The 18,760-nt window shown below is 39.5% G+C and overlaps 1 protein-coding gene across 14 annotated transcripts in view; it reads right to left on the bottom strand.

Annotated features, from left to right (window-relative positions):
• The window catches only part of LIMCH1 (LIM and calponin homology domains 1), a 343,507-nt gene that overhangs the window by 23,626 nt on the left and 301,121 nt on the right, over positions 1 to 18,760 (bottom strand). For 11 of the 14 annotated variants that reach the window (XM_068543036.1, XM_068543033.1, XM_068543035.1 and 8 more), the window contains 3 exons: positions 18,347 to 18,510; positions 14,549 to 14,654; positions 9,196 to 9,236 (listed from right to left, as the gene is read on the bottom strand). In XM_068543036.1, the coding sequence (XP_068399137.1) occupies positions 9,196 to 9,236; positions 14,549 to 14,654; positions 18,347 to 18,510 (311 nt within the window). Of the gene's footprint in view, positions 1 to 9,195; positions 9,237 to 9,925; positions 10,001 to 14,548; positions 14,655 to 18,346; positions 18,511 to 18,760 lie in introns of all 14 variants that reach the window. The other 3 variants (XM_068543034.1, XM_068543032.1, XM_068543029.1) reach the window with 1 other exon arrangement.

The following is an 18,760-nucleotide window of genomic DNA, read 5'->3' on the forward strand; positions in this document are numbered from 1 at the left end:
AACTGTCTGGGAATCCTGAGGGAAAGAGCAGGGTGAGGGTGAAGGAATTGGGGAGGAGGGGGAGAGTCTGGGGCAGGGTGCGGGGCAGGCAGACTCTACCTACTCTGGCTGCCTGCGAAGCTGGACAGAGTCAGTCCCATCCAAGGTTTAGATGGGTCTAGTTACTGCCCAAGATAGCTGGGCCAGCCCACCTCCCCTGCCCTGCCCCCAGTGATCCAGGCTACCACTCAGGTGCACAATGGCTGCCCCATCCAGGGAAGTTGCCAGACTGAGAATACGAGCCAGGCCATGGCTGTTGCTCAATTTTTAACATTGTAAGTATCTATAGCTTTAATGTATTTAGACATGTGAAATGTGGGCCTCGGTGGATACTCTTGCTGTGGTTCCTGCAAATGGTAGGGATGGTCACAAAAAGTCAGAGAAAGGTGGGCAAATCAGGGAGGGAAATGTATTTCCTATATGCCGCTCTTGGGATTCATGCTGCATATCTGCATATGAAAGCCTCTGACCAGTTATGCAGGAGAAAAACTATTTTATTGTATAAAATCCAGAGTTTCCCAAATTTCCTTGGATGACCATAGAATGTCATCTAAATATGGATCCCAGGTGGAAAATTCTCCTGGAATTAATGGAGTTGGAGGTTGGCTCCACTTGGCATTTTCCTAAGACTTGGAAGCAGTTTAAATGTTCAGACCCTCTCTCAGGGGCATGGCCCTTCTTTGACTTTTGAGGAAAAGGGTGTGGTGAATAAAGCTATAGGGAGCCCAATGGGGAAAGTCCAACAGCAGGAAAATAAGAGCAACAATTAGAAATTATTTAGTTAATTTTCAGGTTTCCCTAGGTTGTAATGGCAAGAATAAGTCAGGAGGAAGCAGAAACAGGAGGGAGAAGCGTGGGATATGGGGATTGAGCACAGAAGAAAATATGGAATATTTGTTAGAAAGCAAGAAAGAAAAACAATGAGCATTTTCAGAGGAAGGTAAAGAGGAAGAGACCATTGTGATAAACAGGAGGGCAAGAGAAGTGGTCATGCTCCTTTTTCGGTGACTATTTGCTGAGCACTTACTTATGACCAGGTGGCGTAGCAGGCGGCCAAGAGCCCCAGCCTCATGGAGCTTACAGCTGAGAGTGGGGATGGGGGTGGCCTTGCGAGGGAGTGACCCATATATAAACGATCCCCAGGAGACAGTGGGATAATTACCATAACAGAGATAGAAAAGGTTCCAGAGAAAGAATGCAGAGCATTTGGCACACTTTGTTCTATAATTTATCTGTTTACAGGTCTGGATCTTTCTCTGGCCTAGGGGTTCCTTGAGGGCAAAGAGGGCCCTTTATCCCCCCTAAGTATCTCAAGACCTTGAATTTTTAGGTCTTCAGGAAATGTTCGTTGAATAAATAAATGGAATAACTTCATGCTGGGTAATGCATCCTCTTCTCTCCCCTTCGTAGACCCTATAGCTTTGGGCCACTTCACGTCTGAGCAAAACTGCCCCAAGTCTATTGAGTTCAGACTAATCGAATGCTTACTTCCCCTCAACCTTCTCTTATTTTCCAATTTCTTTTAATTTTCCATTCTATGAAGAGCTATTTATCATCAAAAGAACATCAAATTTAGGTGGGTATTTTCGAGAATTCACTTATATAGGTCAGTAATTTCTCTCTTTCTTATTCTATTTTCCACACACAGAAATAAGAATGTATCTCTGTAGGATGCCCTTCCTCTCCATCCCTGCCAGGGGGGACTAGAACAATTTGACATGGTTGTTCCCATGACATTTAAAATGGAACTCAATGGGTTATGTTATACTACTCTTCAGATCTGTGCCATGAATGCCAGCCTTGGGATCCTTCTGGGGGTCCCATCCTCTGTGGATGTACTCAGCTTCCCAACAAACTCAGGATTCCCAGTACTGGCTTAAGACTGAGCCTCCACAAACAGATGGTAGTTCTGGAACGTGGCTGGAGATATTGCGGGGCGGTTTGTGACGGGTGACGGGTCCCTTCTCCATTCTGCACAGGTACTTAGGAATTCCCAAAGTGAGACAATTTACCTATAGATAAGAATTGGTGTTGGCTATGGTGGGCCTCTTGGATTAGCCACTGGGGAGGATTCGTTCATGTACTGGGCACTGTGCTACAGGCTTCTGTGTAATTATTTCAAATAAAGCCCACAACACTCGGAAAGTATTATTATCTCATTGTACTACCAAGGAAGACAAGGTTCAGAGAAGTTATACAGCACTTTCAGGGTCATATGGTTAGTAAATCTGTAATCAAAGGTGCAGCAGTGATTATGCAGCTACACCTGGGGGCCTCAGGAAATGCTACAGTTGATTGTGCCATAGAGGAAGGCTCCAAATCAATGCAAATTTCAGAGGGTGAGTATTCCAGGCCCAGCATCGGAAACACTCAGTTCAGAGAAGAGTCAGGTCTATGGAGAATGTCCAGGTATAATTCAGCAGCAAGGAATTTCTACAGTGTCATGTGCCTTGATATTTTAATTAGCAAGTGCTCTTTTTATTTCATCGAAATAAAGAATTGAAAACTAAATGTACAGTTAATATTATTCAAGATACTGATATTCAAGATGGCGGAGGAGGAGGTGGACGTGGAGTTCATCTCTCTCCACAGATGCATTAGGAATACATCTACAGATGCAACAGTTCTCACAGAACACCGGCTGAAAACTAGCAGAAGACCTTGGACACCAGAAAGGACTATAAAGATCCCTTCATAACTGGAAGGGAAGCATTTGAGGCTGTCAGAAGAGGGTAAAGCAGCCGATCTGTGGCAGACGGGACAGAGTGAGAAATACACAGACGGTCCGTAGCACAGCCCTACATGCCCCAGACTGGGATGTGTGTTCACAGGCTGCCCCTCCAAGAGCAGAGGCAGTGAGAGGATGTGTGTGCACTGGTCTGCACGGGGAAGCTGTAGGGACAGAGCCCGGCACCACCTCCTGGTTCTCCCTTTCAGGGAAACAAGAACTAGCAAGAGCTTGACAAATGCCTGGCTTTGAATTGAACACCATTCACCTGCCTATTGTTTCATTCCTGGAAATTTCATTGCAACTAAGTAAGAAAAAAAAAAATACCTGAAAGAAAGAAAACAAAGAACAAAATACCCCAGAATTCCTAAAAAACAGGCCTTGGTGCTCTGGCCGGGTATCAGGCCTGAGCCTCTGAGGTGGGAGAGCCGAGTTCAGGACATTGGTCCACCAGAGACCTCTCAGCCCCATGTAATATCAAATGGCGAAAGCTCTCCCAGAGATCTCCATCTCAACGCTAAGACCCAGCTCCACTCAACGACCAGCAAGCTACAGTGCTGTACACCCCATGCCAAACAACTAGCAAGACGGGAACACAAACCCATCCATTAGCAAAGAGGTTGCCTAAAATCATAATAAGTTCACAGACACCCCAAAATACACCACCCGACTTGGTCCTGCCCACCAGAAAGACAAGATCCAGCCTCATCCACCAGAACACAGGCACTAGTCCCTTCCACCAGGAAGCCTACACAACCCACTGAGCCAAGCTTACCCACTGGGGGCAGACACCAAAAACAACGGGAACTACGAACCTGCAGCCTGCGAAACGGAGACCCCAAACACAGTAAGTTAAGCAAAATGAGAAGACAGAGAAATACACAGCAGATGAAGGAGCAAGGTAAAAACCCACCAGACCAAACAAATGAAGAGGAAATAGGCAGTCTACCTGAAAAAGAATTCAGAGTAATGATAGTAAAGAGGATCCAAAATCTTGGAAATAGAATGGAGAAAATACAAGAAACATTTAACAAGGACCTAGAAGAACTAAAGTGCAAACAAACAATGAAGAACAACAAAATAAATGAAATTAAAAATTCTCTAGAAGGGAACAATAGTAGAATAACTGAGGCAGAAGAACAGATAAGTGACCTGGAAGATAAAATAGTGGAAATAACTACCGCAGAGCAGAATAAAGAAAAAAGAATGAAAAGAGTTGAGGACAGTCTCAGAGACCCCTGGGACAACATTAAACGCACCAACATTCGAATTATAGGGGTCCCAGAAGAAGAAGAGAAAAAGAAAGGGTCTGACAAAATATTTGAAGAGATTATAGTTGAAAACTTCCCTAACATGGGAAAGGAAATAGTCAATCAAGTCCAGGAAGCACAGAGAGTCCCATACAGGATAAATCCAAGGAGAAACACCCCAAGACACATATTAATCAAACTATCAAAAATTAAATACAAAGAAAAAATATTAAAAGCAGCAAGGGAAAAGCAACAAATAACATACAAGGGAATCCCCATAAGGTTAACAGCTGATCTTTCAGCAGAAACTCTGCAAACCAGAAGGGAGTGGCAGGACATATTTAAAGTGATGAAAGGGAAAAACCTACAACCAAGATTACTCTACCCAGCAAGGATCTCATTCAGATTCAACAGAGAAATTAAAAGCTTTACAGACAAGCAAAAGCTAAGAAAATTCAGCACCACCAAACCAGCTTTACAGCAAATGCTAAAGGAACTTCTCTAGGCAGGAAACACAAGAGAAGGAAAAGACCTACAATAACAAACTCAAAACAGTTAAGAAAATGGTAATAGGAACATACATATCGATAACTACCTTAAATGTAAATGGACTAAATGCTCCAACCAAAAGACATAGATTGGTTGAATGGATACAAAAACAAGACCCATACATATGCTGTCTACAAGAGACCCATTTCAGATGTAGGGACACATACAGGCTGAAAGTGAGAGGATGGAAAAAGATACTCCATGCAAATGGAAATCAAAAGAAAGCTGGAGTAGCAATTCTCATATCAGACAAAATAGACTTTAAAATAAAGACTATTACAAGAGACAAAGAAGGACACTACATAATGATCAAAGGATCAATCCAAGAAGAAGATATAACAATTGTAAATATTTATGCACCCAACATAGGAGCACCTCAATACATAAGGCAAATGCTAACAGCCGTAAAAGGGGAAATCGACAGTAACACAATAATAGTAGGGGACTTTAACACCCCACTTTCACCTATGGACAGATCATCCAAAATGAAAATAAATAAGGAAACACAAGCTTTAAATGATACATTAAACAAGATGGACTTAATTGATATTTATAGGACATTCCATCCAAAAACAGGATATTACATTTTCTTCTCAAGTGTTCATGGAACATTTTCCAGGATAGATCATATCTTGGGTCACAAATCAAGCCTTGGTAAATTTAAGAAAATTGAAATCTTATCGAGTATTTTTTCCGACCACAACGCGATGAGACTAGCTATCAATTACAGGAAAAAAATCTTAAAAAAAACACAAGCACATGGAGGCTAAACAATACACTATTAAATAACCAAGAAACCACTGAAGAAAGCAAAGAGGAAATTAAAAAATACCTGGAAACAAATGACAGTGAAAACACGACGACCCAAAACCTATGGCATGCAGCAAAAGCAGTTCTAAGAGGGAAGCTTATAGCAATACAATCCTACCTCAAGAAACAAAAACATCTCAAATAAACAACCTAACCTTACACCTAAAGCAATTAGAGAAAGAAGAACAAAAAAACCTCAAAGTTATCAGAAGGAAAGAAATCATAAAGATCAGATCACAAATAACTGAAAAAGAAATGAAGGAAATGATAGCAAAGATGAATAAAACTAAAAGCTGGTTCTTTGAGAAGATAAACAAAATTGATAAACCATTAGCCAGACTCATCAAGAGAAAAAGGGAGAAGACTCAAATCAATAGAATTAGAAATGAAAAAGGAGAAGTAACAACTGACACTGAAGAAATACAAAGGATCATGAGAGATTACTACAAGCAACTATATGCCAATAAAATGGACAACCTGGAACAAATGGACAAATTCTTAGAAAAGCACAACCTTCTGAGACTGAACCAGGAAGAAACAGAAAATATAAACAGACCAATCACAAGGACTGAAATTGAGACTGTGATTAAAAATCTTCCAACAAACAAAAGCCCAGGACTAGATGGCTTCAGAGGTGAATTCTATCAAACATTTAGAGAAGAGCTAACACCCATCCTTCTCAAACTCTTCCAAAACATAGCAGAGGGAGGAACACTCCCAAACTCATTCTACAAGGCCACCATCACCCTGATACCAAAACCAGACAAAGATGCCACAAACAAAGAAAACTACAGGCCAATATCATTGATGAACAGAGATGCAAAAATCCTCAACAAAATACTAGCAAACAGAATCCAACAGCACATGAAAAGGATCATACACCATGATCAACTGGGGTTTATCCCAGGAATGCAAGGTTTCTTCAACATACCCAAATCAATCAATGTGATAAACCATATTAACAAACTGAAGGAGAAAAACCACATGATCACCTCAATAGATGCAGAAAAAGCTTTTGACAAAATTCAACATCCATTTATGATAAAAACCCTCCAGAAAGTAGGCATAGAGGGAACGTACCTCAACATAATAAAGGCTATATATGACAAACCCACAGCCAACATCGTTCTCAATGGTGAAAAACCGAAACCATTTCCACTAAGATCAGGAACAAGACAAGGTTGTCCACTCTCACCACTGTTTTTCAACATAGTTTTGGAAGTTTTAGCCACAGCAATCAGAGAAGAAAAAGGAATCCAAATCGCAAAAGAAGAAGTAAAACTGTCACTGTTTGCAGATGACATGATACTATACACAGAAAATCCTAAAGATGCTACCAGAAAACTACTAGAGCTAATCAATGAATATGGTAAAGCAGCAGGATACAAAATTAATGAACAGAAACCTCTTGCATTCCTATACACTAATGATGAAAAATCTGAAAGAGAAATTAAGGAAACACTCCCATTTACCATTGCAACAAAAAGAATAAAATACCTAGGAATAAACCTACCTAAGGAGACAAAAGACCTGTATGCAGAAAACTATAAGACACTGATGAAAGAAATTAAAGATGATACAAACAGATGGAGAGGTATACCACGTTCTTGGATTGGAAGAATCAACATTGTGAAAATGACTATCCTTCCCAAAGCAATCTACAGATTCAGTGCAATCCCTATCAAACTACCAATGGCATTTTTCACAGAACTAGAACAAAAAATTTCACAATTTGTATGGAAACACAAAAGACCCCGAATAGCCAAAGCAATCTTGAGAAAGAAAAATGGAGATGGAGGAATCAGGCTCCCTGACTTCAGACTACACTACAAAGCTACAGTAATCAAGACAGTATGGTACTGGCACAAAAACAGAAATATAGATCAATGGAACAGGATAGAAAGCCCAGAGATAAACCCACGCACATATGGTCACCTTATCTTTGATAAAGGAGGCAAGAATATACAGTGGAGAAAAGACAGCCTCTTCAGTAAGTGGTGCTGGGAAAACTGGACAGCTACATGTAAAAGAATGAATTAGAACACTCCCTAACACTATACACATAAATAAACTCAAAATGGATTAAGGACCTAAATGTAAGGTCAGACACTAGAAAACTCTTAAAGGAAAACATAGGCAGAACACTCCATGACATAAATCACAGCAAGATCCTTTTTGACCCACCTCCTAGAGAAATGGAAATAAAAACAAAAATAAACAGATGGGACCTAATGAAACTTAAAAGCTTTTGCATAGCAAAGGAAACCATAAACAAGTCGAAAAGACAACCCTCAGAATGGGAGAAAATATTTGCAAACGAACCAACTGACAAAGGATTAATCTCCAAAATATACAAGCAGCTCATGCAGCTCAATATCAAAAAACAAACAACGCAATCCAAAAATGGGCAGAAGACCTAAATAGACATTTCTCCAAAGAAGATATACAGACTGCCAACAAACACATGAAAGGATGCTTAACATCACTAATCATTAGAGAAATGCAAATCAAAACTACAATGAGGTATCACCTCACACCAGTCAGAATGGCCATCATCAAAAAATCTACAAACAATAAATGCTGGAGAGGGTGTGGAGAAAAGGGAACCCTCTTGCACTGTTGGTGGGAATGTAAACTGATACAGCCACTATGGAGAACTGTATGGAGTTTCCTCAAAAAACTACAAATAGAACTATCATACGACCCAGCAATCCCACTACTGGGCATATACCCTGAGAAAACCATAATTCAAAAAGAGTCATGTACCAAAATGTTCATTGTAGCTCTATTTACAATAGCCAGGACATGGAAGCAACCTAAGTGTCCATCGACAGATGAATGGATAAAGAAGATGTGGCACATATATACAATGGAATATTACTGAGCCATAAAAAGAAATGAAATCGAGTTATTTGTAGTGAGGTGGATGGACCTAGAGTCTGTCATACAGAGTGAAGTAAGTCAGAAAGAGAAAAACAAATACCGTATTCTAACACATATATATGGAATCTAAAAAAAAAAAGGTTCTGAAGAACCTCGGGGCAGGACAGGAATAAAGACACAGACGTAGAGATAGACTTGAGGACACGGGGAGGGGGAAGGGTAAGCTGGGACGAAGTGAGAGAGTGGCATGGACTTATATACACTACCAAACGTAAAATAGATAGCTAGTGGGAAGCAGCTGCATAGCACAGGGAGATCAGCTCGGTGCTTTGTGACCACCTAGAGGGGTGGGATAGGGAGGGTGGGAGGGAGACGCAAAAGGGAAGAGATATGGGGATACGTGTATACGTATAGCTGATTCACTTTGTTATACAGCAGAAACTAACACACCATTGTAAAGCAGTTATACTCCAATAAAGATGTTAAAATATATATATTATTCAAGATACTGATTGTGAGAAGGAATATAACCCAGACAGCATGGGTCTCCCAGAGAAAGTCCAGGCTTGGGCCCTGTCTGCCGATGGTACGCTGTGTTAAAGTATTGTCTCCATTTAAAAAGCTGATTTTGAATGTCTACAGAAGTTGCATATTTTATTACTAATTCCTTATGTCACATTCATTTTGGTTGTTTCTTTTATATTTTACTTTCCTGACTCACCATTTTGCTTCCAGGCATGATAACAACTCTGCAAAATGCTAATCCATCTCTTTCTCTATGATTCAACTGACAGCATTATAGCCGACAAAAATATTCTTTTACAATCAAACGTTTGGAGATCGTTTTTGATTGAATCCCCTTTAAGTGAATCAAATACCTTATAAACTAAAATCACACTAAATGCATGATCATATTCCTCAATAGGAATTACTTACAGGCGTAGTTACAGGCGACTTTTCACTGCTTGGAGTATCCACTGTATAGAAAGAAAGGAAAAAAGATCACAGTGTGAGTAGTTTCTAATTGTCTTTCTTTTTTGATCGTCTCAGTGGAGTGTGGTTCCTATGTCAGCTTCAAACCAACTTTTTTTGGTTAGCCAAGAGCATTAGAAAATCATGATAAAGCAGACCCCTGAAGCAGCTTGTACCCATCACCAAGAGAAGTTATGACCAGTGTAATATGATTGATCACATCAATTAGCACCAGGTACTAGATTATAGGAAGCGAAATCTATTCCTATGAGTGCTCGTTTTAAGGCACCTTGCACTCTGGCTTGACTGACCAGTTCCCTCACTGTCTGACACAGAGAAGGATCACACAGAGAGAGGCCAGATGTCATCCAGGAAGTAGAGAAGGTGACACAGTTAACAAGAGGACCGTTACCAGTTCCAGGTAAATGCTTCTAATCTTTGTTTAAAAAAAAAAAAAGAGGAAGACCATAAAGAAAGAGGTGAATATTATTTCTTTGGATTTTCAAAATCAAAGTAAAATTCTGCGAATTTCCCCCAATTTTCGTACTGATAACTGGTACTGATATCAATGAACCAGCTCTTTGCTAACCGTGTGCCCCTGGAATCAGAAATGAAGAAAAGTACCAGATATAATTGGTTGCCCACAACATGGATTTTGCAAAAAAGAAATAGAGCTCCCCAGTATGCATTTTACCTGACTGGGAGAAAAACTGGGAACGTCGCCAAGAGTTCTGAACTCTCAGCAGAACGCTGGCAGTGCCAGGCGACTCTAGATCAGATGGCAGAACAGAACAAACAGAAAACCATGAAAACAGGGCTGAGACTTGAACAGAACCACACTCCCAAGTACTAATGGAGGTTTGGCTGTCATCAGAACAAGGATTGAGAGTGAAAGAATCCAAAGTACAAAATATCTCAATAAAATGCACACAAAACCTGAAGATGTGGACAAAAGTCCATAGATGGGCCAGTTTATGCTATTGTTTGGTGTTGGGTGGGAGTTTAGGAGCTCATACTTAAAGGTGATATTGTTAAGATGCTGAATCTCAAAATGATGGGATGATGTGTGATGTAAGGGCAAAATGCACAGTTTACATTGCTTTTGGAAAGCACTAGAAAAGTATAAAAGACAGCAGAGATGAGTTCAATTATTCTTACACACTTTATAAATGTTATTATGGAAGTCTGTGGTGGCAGTTATATACGTGTGTAGTAAAAAAGATGTGTATGTGTGTATCTGTCATGGGGTGGCGTCAAGCAGACAGAAGCTGAAGGCAAGCATTTGCATCCTTAACCTATATGCTATGCTCATCTGTCATCATTCTCAATGCAAATAAAGACATCGGTTTTTAAAACGTGCACATATTTTCCTGAAACATCAATTCAAGATATCTTTCTACTATTGGGAGACAGTTGAGAAAAGGAAATCTGTCCTCTTTAAATGTTATTTTATGAACGTTTTCAGAGTGTTCAAAGACTATTTATGCACATGTGTATGTTTAAGGGAAATCTGTGGAGCACCACTAGGGCCCCCAGCACGTCTGCAGTAGCCTGTCTGAGCAGTCGAGAAACAGACGACTTGGTGGAGATGATGGCGTCCTCACTGTCCTGGGGAGAGAATATTAGGTATGGCTCCAGGATTCCTGATCCTGACCCTACAGCTTCTTTGGACTTGATGTGCAGCCTCTGACCAGTCACTTAAATGTATGCTGACTTTTTACAGCTGGGCAAAGCCCTATACTCCCCCGCCAACCCCCAATTAAAGACAAATCATGTCTCTTAAGACTACATTTATTAGAGGCCTTTTGCTTCTTGAAAGATACGAACTTTATACACTCCAAACAAGCATTAATGTTACTTTTACATCTACCAGCGATGTTTTTGGTGCACAATTTAAACACATACTTCAAGCCAGTGGTTTCCAGAGTGTGGTCCCTGGATCTGCAGCATCACGATCACCTTTGGGAACTTGTTAGAAATGTAAATACTGTGGCCCAGCCCAGACCTACACAATCAGACGCTGTACGGGTGGGGTCCAGAGAGTGGTGTTTTTAAAATTTTTTAAATTTATTTATTTATTTATTTATTTTTTGACATCTTTATTGGAGCATAATTGCTTTACAATGGTGTGTTAGTTTCTGCTTTATAACGAAGTGAATCAGTTATACATATACATATGTTCCCATATCTCTTCCCTCTTGCGTCTCCCTCCCTCCCACCCTCCCTATCCCACCCCTCTAGGTGGTCACAAAGCACCGAGCTGATCTCCCTGTGCTATGCGGCTGCTTCCCACTAGCTATCTGTTTTACGTTTGGTAGTGTATATATGTCCATGCCACTCTCTCACTTTGTCACATCTTTCCCTTCCCCCTCCCCATATCCTCAAGTCCATTCTCTAGTAGGTCTGTGTCTTTATTCCCATCTTGCCACTAGGTTCTTCATGACCCTTTTTTTTTTTTCCTTAGATTCCATATATATGTGTTAGCATACGGTATTTGTTTTTCTCTTTCTGACTTACTTCACTCTGTATGACAGACTCTAACTCCACCCACCTCACTACAAATAACTCCATTTTGTTTCTTTTTATGGCTGAGTAATATTCCATTGTATATATGTGCCACATCTTCTTTATCCATTCATCCGATGATGGACACTTAGGTTGCTTCCATGTCCTGGCTATTGTAAATAGAGCTACAATGAACATTTTGGTACATGACTCTTTTTGAATTATGGTTTTCTTAGGGTATATGCCCAGTAGTGGGATTGCTGGGTCGTATGGTAGTTCTATTTTTAGTTTTTTAAGGAACCTCCATACTGTTCTCCATAGTGGCTGTATCAATTTACATTCCCACCAACAGTGCAAGAGTGTTCCCTTTTCTCCACACCCTCAGAGAGTGGTGTTTTAATTAATCCTGCAGGAGACCCTGCCACATCTCAGGTTTGAAAATTACTGCTATGTCTCTACAATATAAACACTCCTATTTTAAGGAGAGCATTTAAGAATGCTTTATTCCTGCCTGGCACCTTGCTTTATACTTCTACTCTTACTGCAACTATTCTGCAGCTACTAGATTATACTGTAGTGCTTATTCTAGGTCAGGTGTTGAGCTAAATGCTTTTTTTTTTTTTTTGGTTTATCTCATTTAATTCTTCCAACAGCCCTATGAGGTTGGTACTGTTATTATTTCCAGTTTACAGGTGACAGTTAGAGATTAGAGAGAACTTGGTGGGTAAAATCATACAGATTAGAACTCGAAGAGCCAGAATTTGAAGCCAGGCCTTCTGTCTCCAGAGCCTGCAGCTGTAATTACAGCTTCCATGAGCCAGACAAGAGTATGGGACGGGTGTATGACAAATATAATCCCACCTTGAAGAATGATTTTGGAAATGCTCTAGTGCCACTGAATTTTATTTTTCATTCACCTTAGATAAAGCATGAAGTAAAAGTCCCTTAATTCAACAGCACATTTTACAAAATCGAAATGCCTTACAACAGATAATTAGATGTAAAAATATCTAAGACAATAAAACTAATTAATATGGCTTAAAATATCTATTTCCTCTCTATATTATTTATATACACAATTAAAAAGTGCTAGAAATAGGGCAGAATTAAAATCTAAATGTGACCAATTGCTGGCCCAGTTAGAAGAATTTACTTTTGTCACTTCCCTTCAGGACAGTAGGGCTGACGAATTTAAATCAGATGCTTTGACGACAGTATTGAACTTGTTTCCACATTAAGAAGCTAGTGATCATCAGTACCTGTACCAATTAATTCCCTCCCGAGTACTTCCTGTTATGTAGATAGAGCCCAACTTATCTCCCAGCTGTCAACAAAGACTAATGGAAGCCAAATAGCATTCTGCCAAAGAGCTGCCCATCCTTGAAAAGAAAAGTAACAATAAATCCCCAGCCACAATGACCCTGTACATCCTCTCTTTGCCTGGACTGATAGATCTATAAAGTGTACTGGGGAAAGCACATTAAAAAAGAAAAACAAGAAACCTTATAGTTCTTGCCTCCTGAACTCTAGTCATTTTCACATCACCTCAGTAAAGAGAGAGAAATCATACCAGTAAAGCCCGGTGGTCTGTCTCTTGTGAAGCATAGTCCCTATGGATCATGGAATCCTCAGGACCCATCCCCCTACCGTTCACATCCCTCAGGCTTCTTTCTGGTGGTTGTGGGCGCCTGGGGTTCTTACCAAGAAAAAGGGATTCAAGTTGGGCTCTTAAAGAGTAAAGGGGTGAATTCACAACCTATACATGGCCTAAAGGTACTTGGGGAGTTTGCAGTGGCCATTGCCATTTTAAGACCTTCATAGGCCCTAAACTCCCATATTTTTTGAGGCCATCCCTCCCTACATTATACCAAACATGTTAAAATGTATCAAACATGGGACAAAGTGAGAGAGTGGCATGGACATATATACACTACCACATGTAAAATAGATAGCTAGTGGGAAGCAGCCGCATAGCACAGGGAGATCAGCTCGGTGCTTTGTGACCACCTAGAGGGGTGGGATAGGGAGGGTGGGAGGGAGACGCAAAAGGGAAGAGATACGGGGATATGTGTATACATATAGCTGATTCACTTTGTTGTACAGCAGAAACTAACACAACAATGTAAAGCAGTTATACTCCAATAAAGTTGTTAAAAAAAATAATAAAATGTATCAAACATATGAAATATATTAAGGTTTATCCTCAGCCTATATATATGTGTTCCATATAACTATATATTCTAACTATAAAGAATTTTTGGAAAGATTAAAGTTTTTGGCTATGAGTAGCACGTTTAACCTATGATCATGAATGTTTCTTGGTAATCATCATGCACAGCCAGGAACTATTATGGGGCAAGAAAATCTGACTTTCTTCCAAAATCACTGTCAAATTAAATGAGTATTTTAGGAAGACTAGATAATTAACAGTTAATGAAGTTGACATAATATTAAGATCATAAACTCTTTATTAAAGTTATTGATTTTTTATTTTGTAATTTTTAAAATATTTAAGAGCCAATAAAAATTATTTTCAGGTATCAAATCCTTGTATAGGCCCTACTGTGCCTACTGTGCCTGGCTGACAAAACGGTCTTGGCAGCTGGGGTTCCTGGCTAAGCCAAATAGAGACTGTAGCTCCAGACCTCCATTCTGAAGTGATTAATTCAGCCATCATGGACTCTGGCAAACCCAATGGCTAAAGGTACATCAACATAAAGGAAGTAATCTGCCTTGAAAATGAAGACTATTTCACTACAAATGGGCCCAGCAGAACACGTAGAACTAAAACAAAACATTTCTATCTTTTTACCTTGAGAACTGAGATTTGGCAAAGGTAATTGGCTGCTTTCAGGCATTTTGTCCAGAAATGGAAACGTCAGGGTTGCTTCTGGTTCTGGAGATTTTGGCTTTACCACCTGGATCATGGGCAACAGACATAAATATTACAAGTATTGTCCATTAATAAATGCACAGGTGAAATAAAATTTAAGGATCCATGGCTACAATAAGTCAATAAGCCCAAACATTTAAATTGTAAATGGAAAATTTTGCCCCTTCTCCAAACCCCTTCATGCTTTTCTACATTAATATAGAGGTCAATTTTTCAGAGAAATCAAACTAGAGCATAAAAATTTGATGATCATGTTTCTTCAAACTCAGAGGACAATATTCCATCTTTGAGATAATACATCACTCTCTGTCTCATTTTCTTATTGGGATCAATCACAGCTTCTCTTCTTGGTACTACATAATACTGAATTTGTAATGTCAGGAAGTGAGATGTTCCACATAAGATTTTTTTAAAAATCTTACTATGTAAGTATTAAATATTAAAGTAATATTACCTTCTAATGGGCATTATTCTTGAGACACTACATACCCCCCCACACACAAATTTACGCAAAGTACATTAAAGACAATATACTGTGCTTGTTGGCAAAGAAGCATTATTGTAAATAACCATTATATCAAACAGTGCCATAGCGATGATGCCCTTAGGGGATTTTTGAGGCATGTTAGACCACATGACCTTATGGTAAATAGATCCAAAATTACAGGCTTTAAAAATTCTTATGTTTGCTTTGTAAAAACAGATTTTTCTTCTTATTGCTATTTAATTTTATTTTGTTTCTCCCCAATCGGAAGGGCCTTTGGTAGAACACCCTCCTTCCGATTTGTTGCTTCTAATCAACTGATTGCTGAAAGACCAGATAACCAAACTAACGACCAAAATAAAGAGTCAACAGACTCTGAGCAGAGATCGGAATGAGGAGTGTGGTTGTATCAGTTCCGATGTCCTTTTAGCTGCTTACAGAATCTTCTCTGATTCACTGGCTGGTGGCCATGAAGAGATTAATTTTATGGCCAGTGGGCGAGAGAGGCTCCAGAGCACTTGTTTCACCATAAGCTGATCTCTTATTTGGTCCTCAGGATGATTTAATGTCTAGAATTTCTCCTCAGTAAGATTTTATTTTTCTTGATGAATAATATATTCAACCCTAATGGAATCTTGAAGAAAATAGTTAATCGTTCTGCATTACAGAGGTCAACCAGATGTCCAAATGAACTTCAGTGTTAAACATGCAGCAAAACCTAAGGCCTAGATTTACCAAAGTTGACAACCCTCGAATCTTAAGCTCATACCATTTCCTCCACAGTGGAATTGACAAAAATATATTTCAGATAATGCCTGGTTGCAAATGAAAAAGTTAATCTCAGCAGAAATGCTCAAAATACCCACTATGTAAAAGGTCAGCCTGTGTGCACTGGTACTTTGTTTTATAAAGGTAACACTCTCAAGTGAAGTCAGAAAATAAAAGCTGTTGCAACCACTGTCATCATCTTTCTTTCTTTCTTTCTCTAAAAGTTAACTGTAAAGTAGCGAAAGGAGAAAAGGAGAAATTCACATGGTGTGAAAAGCATTGGGTTCAAAGACCATTATTCCATTTGCTAATCATCTAGCAGAGATTCTTAACCTGGAGTCCACAGAAAAGAAGTCATGTGGTTATACATATTTCGTACTACTTGATACCAAGGAAAACTTGGTAATGCTGTGTATTTTATGGTTTAAACAATATTATTCTGAGAATAACGTTTACCAGATAGACAAAGGGTCCATGGTGCATGTACACGTGTGGGCACACGTGCAGCATGCGCGTGTGCACACACACACACACATACACAGAGTTAAGAACCCCTGAAAACAATTTTTTCCATAGTAGGGTAGCCATGACACTGGGGGCCCAAAGATGGATCACATAGACGAGGTTACACAGATGAGGAATGCAGATGAATATTTTTTATGTTATGGTATCCATTTTGTTTGATTTTAAAAATATTTTTCCTAGCAATGTTATAGAATTTTCCTTTCATTTTATATTTACATAGAAAAAAGGTCAATTTGCAAGAAGAATAAATAAATAGATTACAAGTGTAACGTGGATCAGGCACAACCTGCAAAGGCAGGAAATCCTGTCTGCCCCCAACGCTTTTCCTACAGTTAGGTTCTTCTGTTCAGACCTCCAGACCATTTTTTAATTCTCTGTGTATAAAAATGGGGGAGTAGCTAGAGTCTGAAATCCCCAAAAGGCATCAGGGAAGCAGGCATTTTTGGGCTCCACCAGGCATACAGCACTCTCAGCATCTTAAGGCCGGGGGCTGTGTCTTATTCACTGTTGAATATCCAGTGTCTGCAGAGTGCCTGGCACATAGTAGGTGCACAGCCACTATTGGTTGAGTAGATGATAGATGAACCAGAACTAGAAGTGGTAAATTTTTCACTCTAAAGTCAAATCCAAATCTAGGTTTAAAGTTGGAATATCACCACATAAAGTATCCAGTACGCAAGTCAGCTGTTCTCTATCTTGGTGACCCATCAGAATCACCTGGGGAGCTTTCGAAAATACAGATGCCTGAGCCCTGTTCCCAGAGACTGAGATTTATATGACCTGGTATGTATTAAATTCTAAAGGGTAACCGAGGTTGAGGACAACAGGTACAAAAGATGACTTTTAGACTGTGCCTGAAAACAAACTAAATTAATATGAAAGAGATGAGACTCCAAACAAAGAAGAAATTTAATAGAAACAAGATGTTAAAACCCATTATATCAGAATAATAATTTTCTAGTTTCCTTGTTATTCAAGTTCAGAGGCATCAGAAGTACCATTACTGTAAAACAGGTAAATATCGGAAAGAGAATATGGAGTAAGTTACAAATAAGCAAGCTCATGCACGGCAAACTAAAACCTAACTGCAAAGCTTTATAACAGATATCTATACTACAATTTTCTTTTAAGTGTATATAATTCTTCATAATTAAATATTAGCCATTTAAAATAAATTTTAAAAGATGTTGAAAGACTATATATACCACTTATTATTAACAGAGAGGTAGGTTTCAGTGACGTTTTCTCTCTCTTGCTCTATTTCTCTATTTTTTATTTCTCTATTTTTATGTATATTTACACATATTATTTGATAGATTTGTTACATATTTACATGCATATCACTGTGAATAGACATTAAAAATAAATAGCTATAGGCTGAATGTTTGTGTCCCCCCAAAATTCATACGCTGAAACCCTAACCCCCCAAGGTAATGGTATTGGGAGCTGGGTCTTTTGGGAGGTGATTAGGTCATGGGGGTGGAGATCTCATGAATGGGACTACTGATGGTATAAAAGAGACTCAGGAGAGCTCCCTCGGCCCTTCTGCCAAGCGAGGGCACAGCAAGAAGACAGCCATCTGTGAGTCAGGAAGTGGGTTCTCACCAGACGCTGACTGTCAGCACCTTGCTCTTGTACCTCCCAGCCGCCATAACTGACAGAAATAAATTTCTGTTGTTTATAAGCTACCAAGTCTATGGTTTTCTGTTATAGCAGCCCAAGTGGACTAACACAGACATCTTTCTATATGTAGTTACATTTTTTTTGTTTTTACAATGAACATGTATTACATTTGTATTAAGAAAAAAAATACAGATCAAAGGTAGGAAACAAGATCAGGAGAGAAAATAAATCTTCATTACAAAATGGTGCCACCATAGCAGTCGGCAGCAACATGAAGCCACGCGAATCGTGGACTTAACGGCTTTAGTCCACCTCACCTTTTGTGACAGCACCAGTTCCACCTTTCCACTCATTTCATGTTCCAGTTTCTTCTGGTCTTTCTCTTCTGGCACCTCGTTCTTCACCTGGGGGCTGGAGGAAAGCTCCACAAAGGCCACGGTCGGGCTGGATCGAGTCACAGTTGATGTAAAATACTGTGGCTCTGAAATGCAGTTACATTCAGAAACATAAAGAACAAGATGAAAACGATATAAAGGCTCGTTGGTCCTGCCACGCCAGGAAGTACACTGAGTACATATCTTGCCTGGGGCAACACGGAACTGGATTACAGTGTGATGAGAGGTACAAAAGAGCTTCAGGTACTAGAATTCTCTAGGCTCTTTCATGATATTATTAAAAAATCAAGCAACATAAAACATATCAAAGAACCCCACCATGAAAAACTTAAGTTC

The sequence above is a fragment of the Eschrichtius robustus genome, chromosome 4 (genome assembly GCF_028021215.1).
Source record: "Eschrichtius robustus isolate mEscRob2 chromosome 4, mEscRob2.pri, whole genome shotgun sequence".
NCBI lineage: Eukaryota > Metazoa > Chordata > Mammalia > Artiodactyla > Eschrichtiidae > Eschrichtius > Eschrichtius robustus.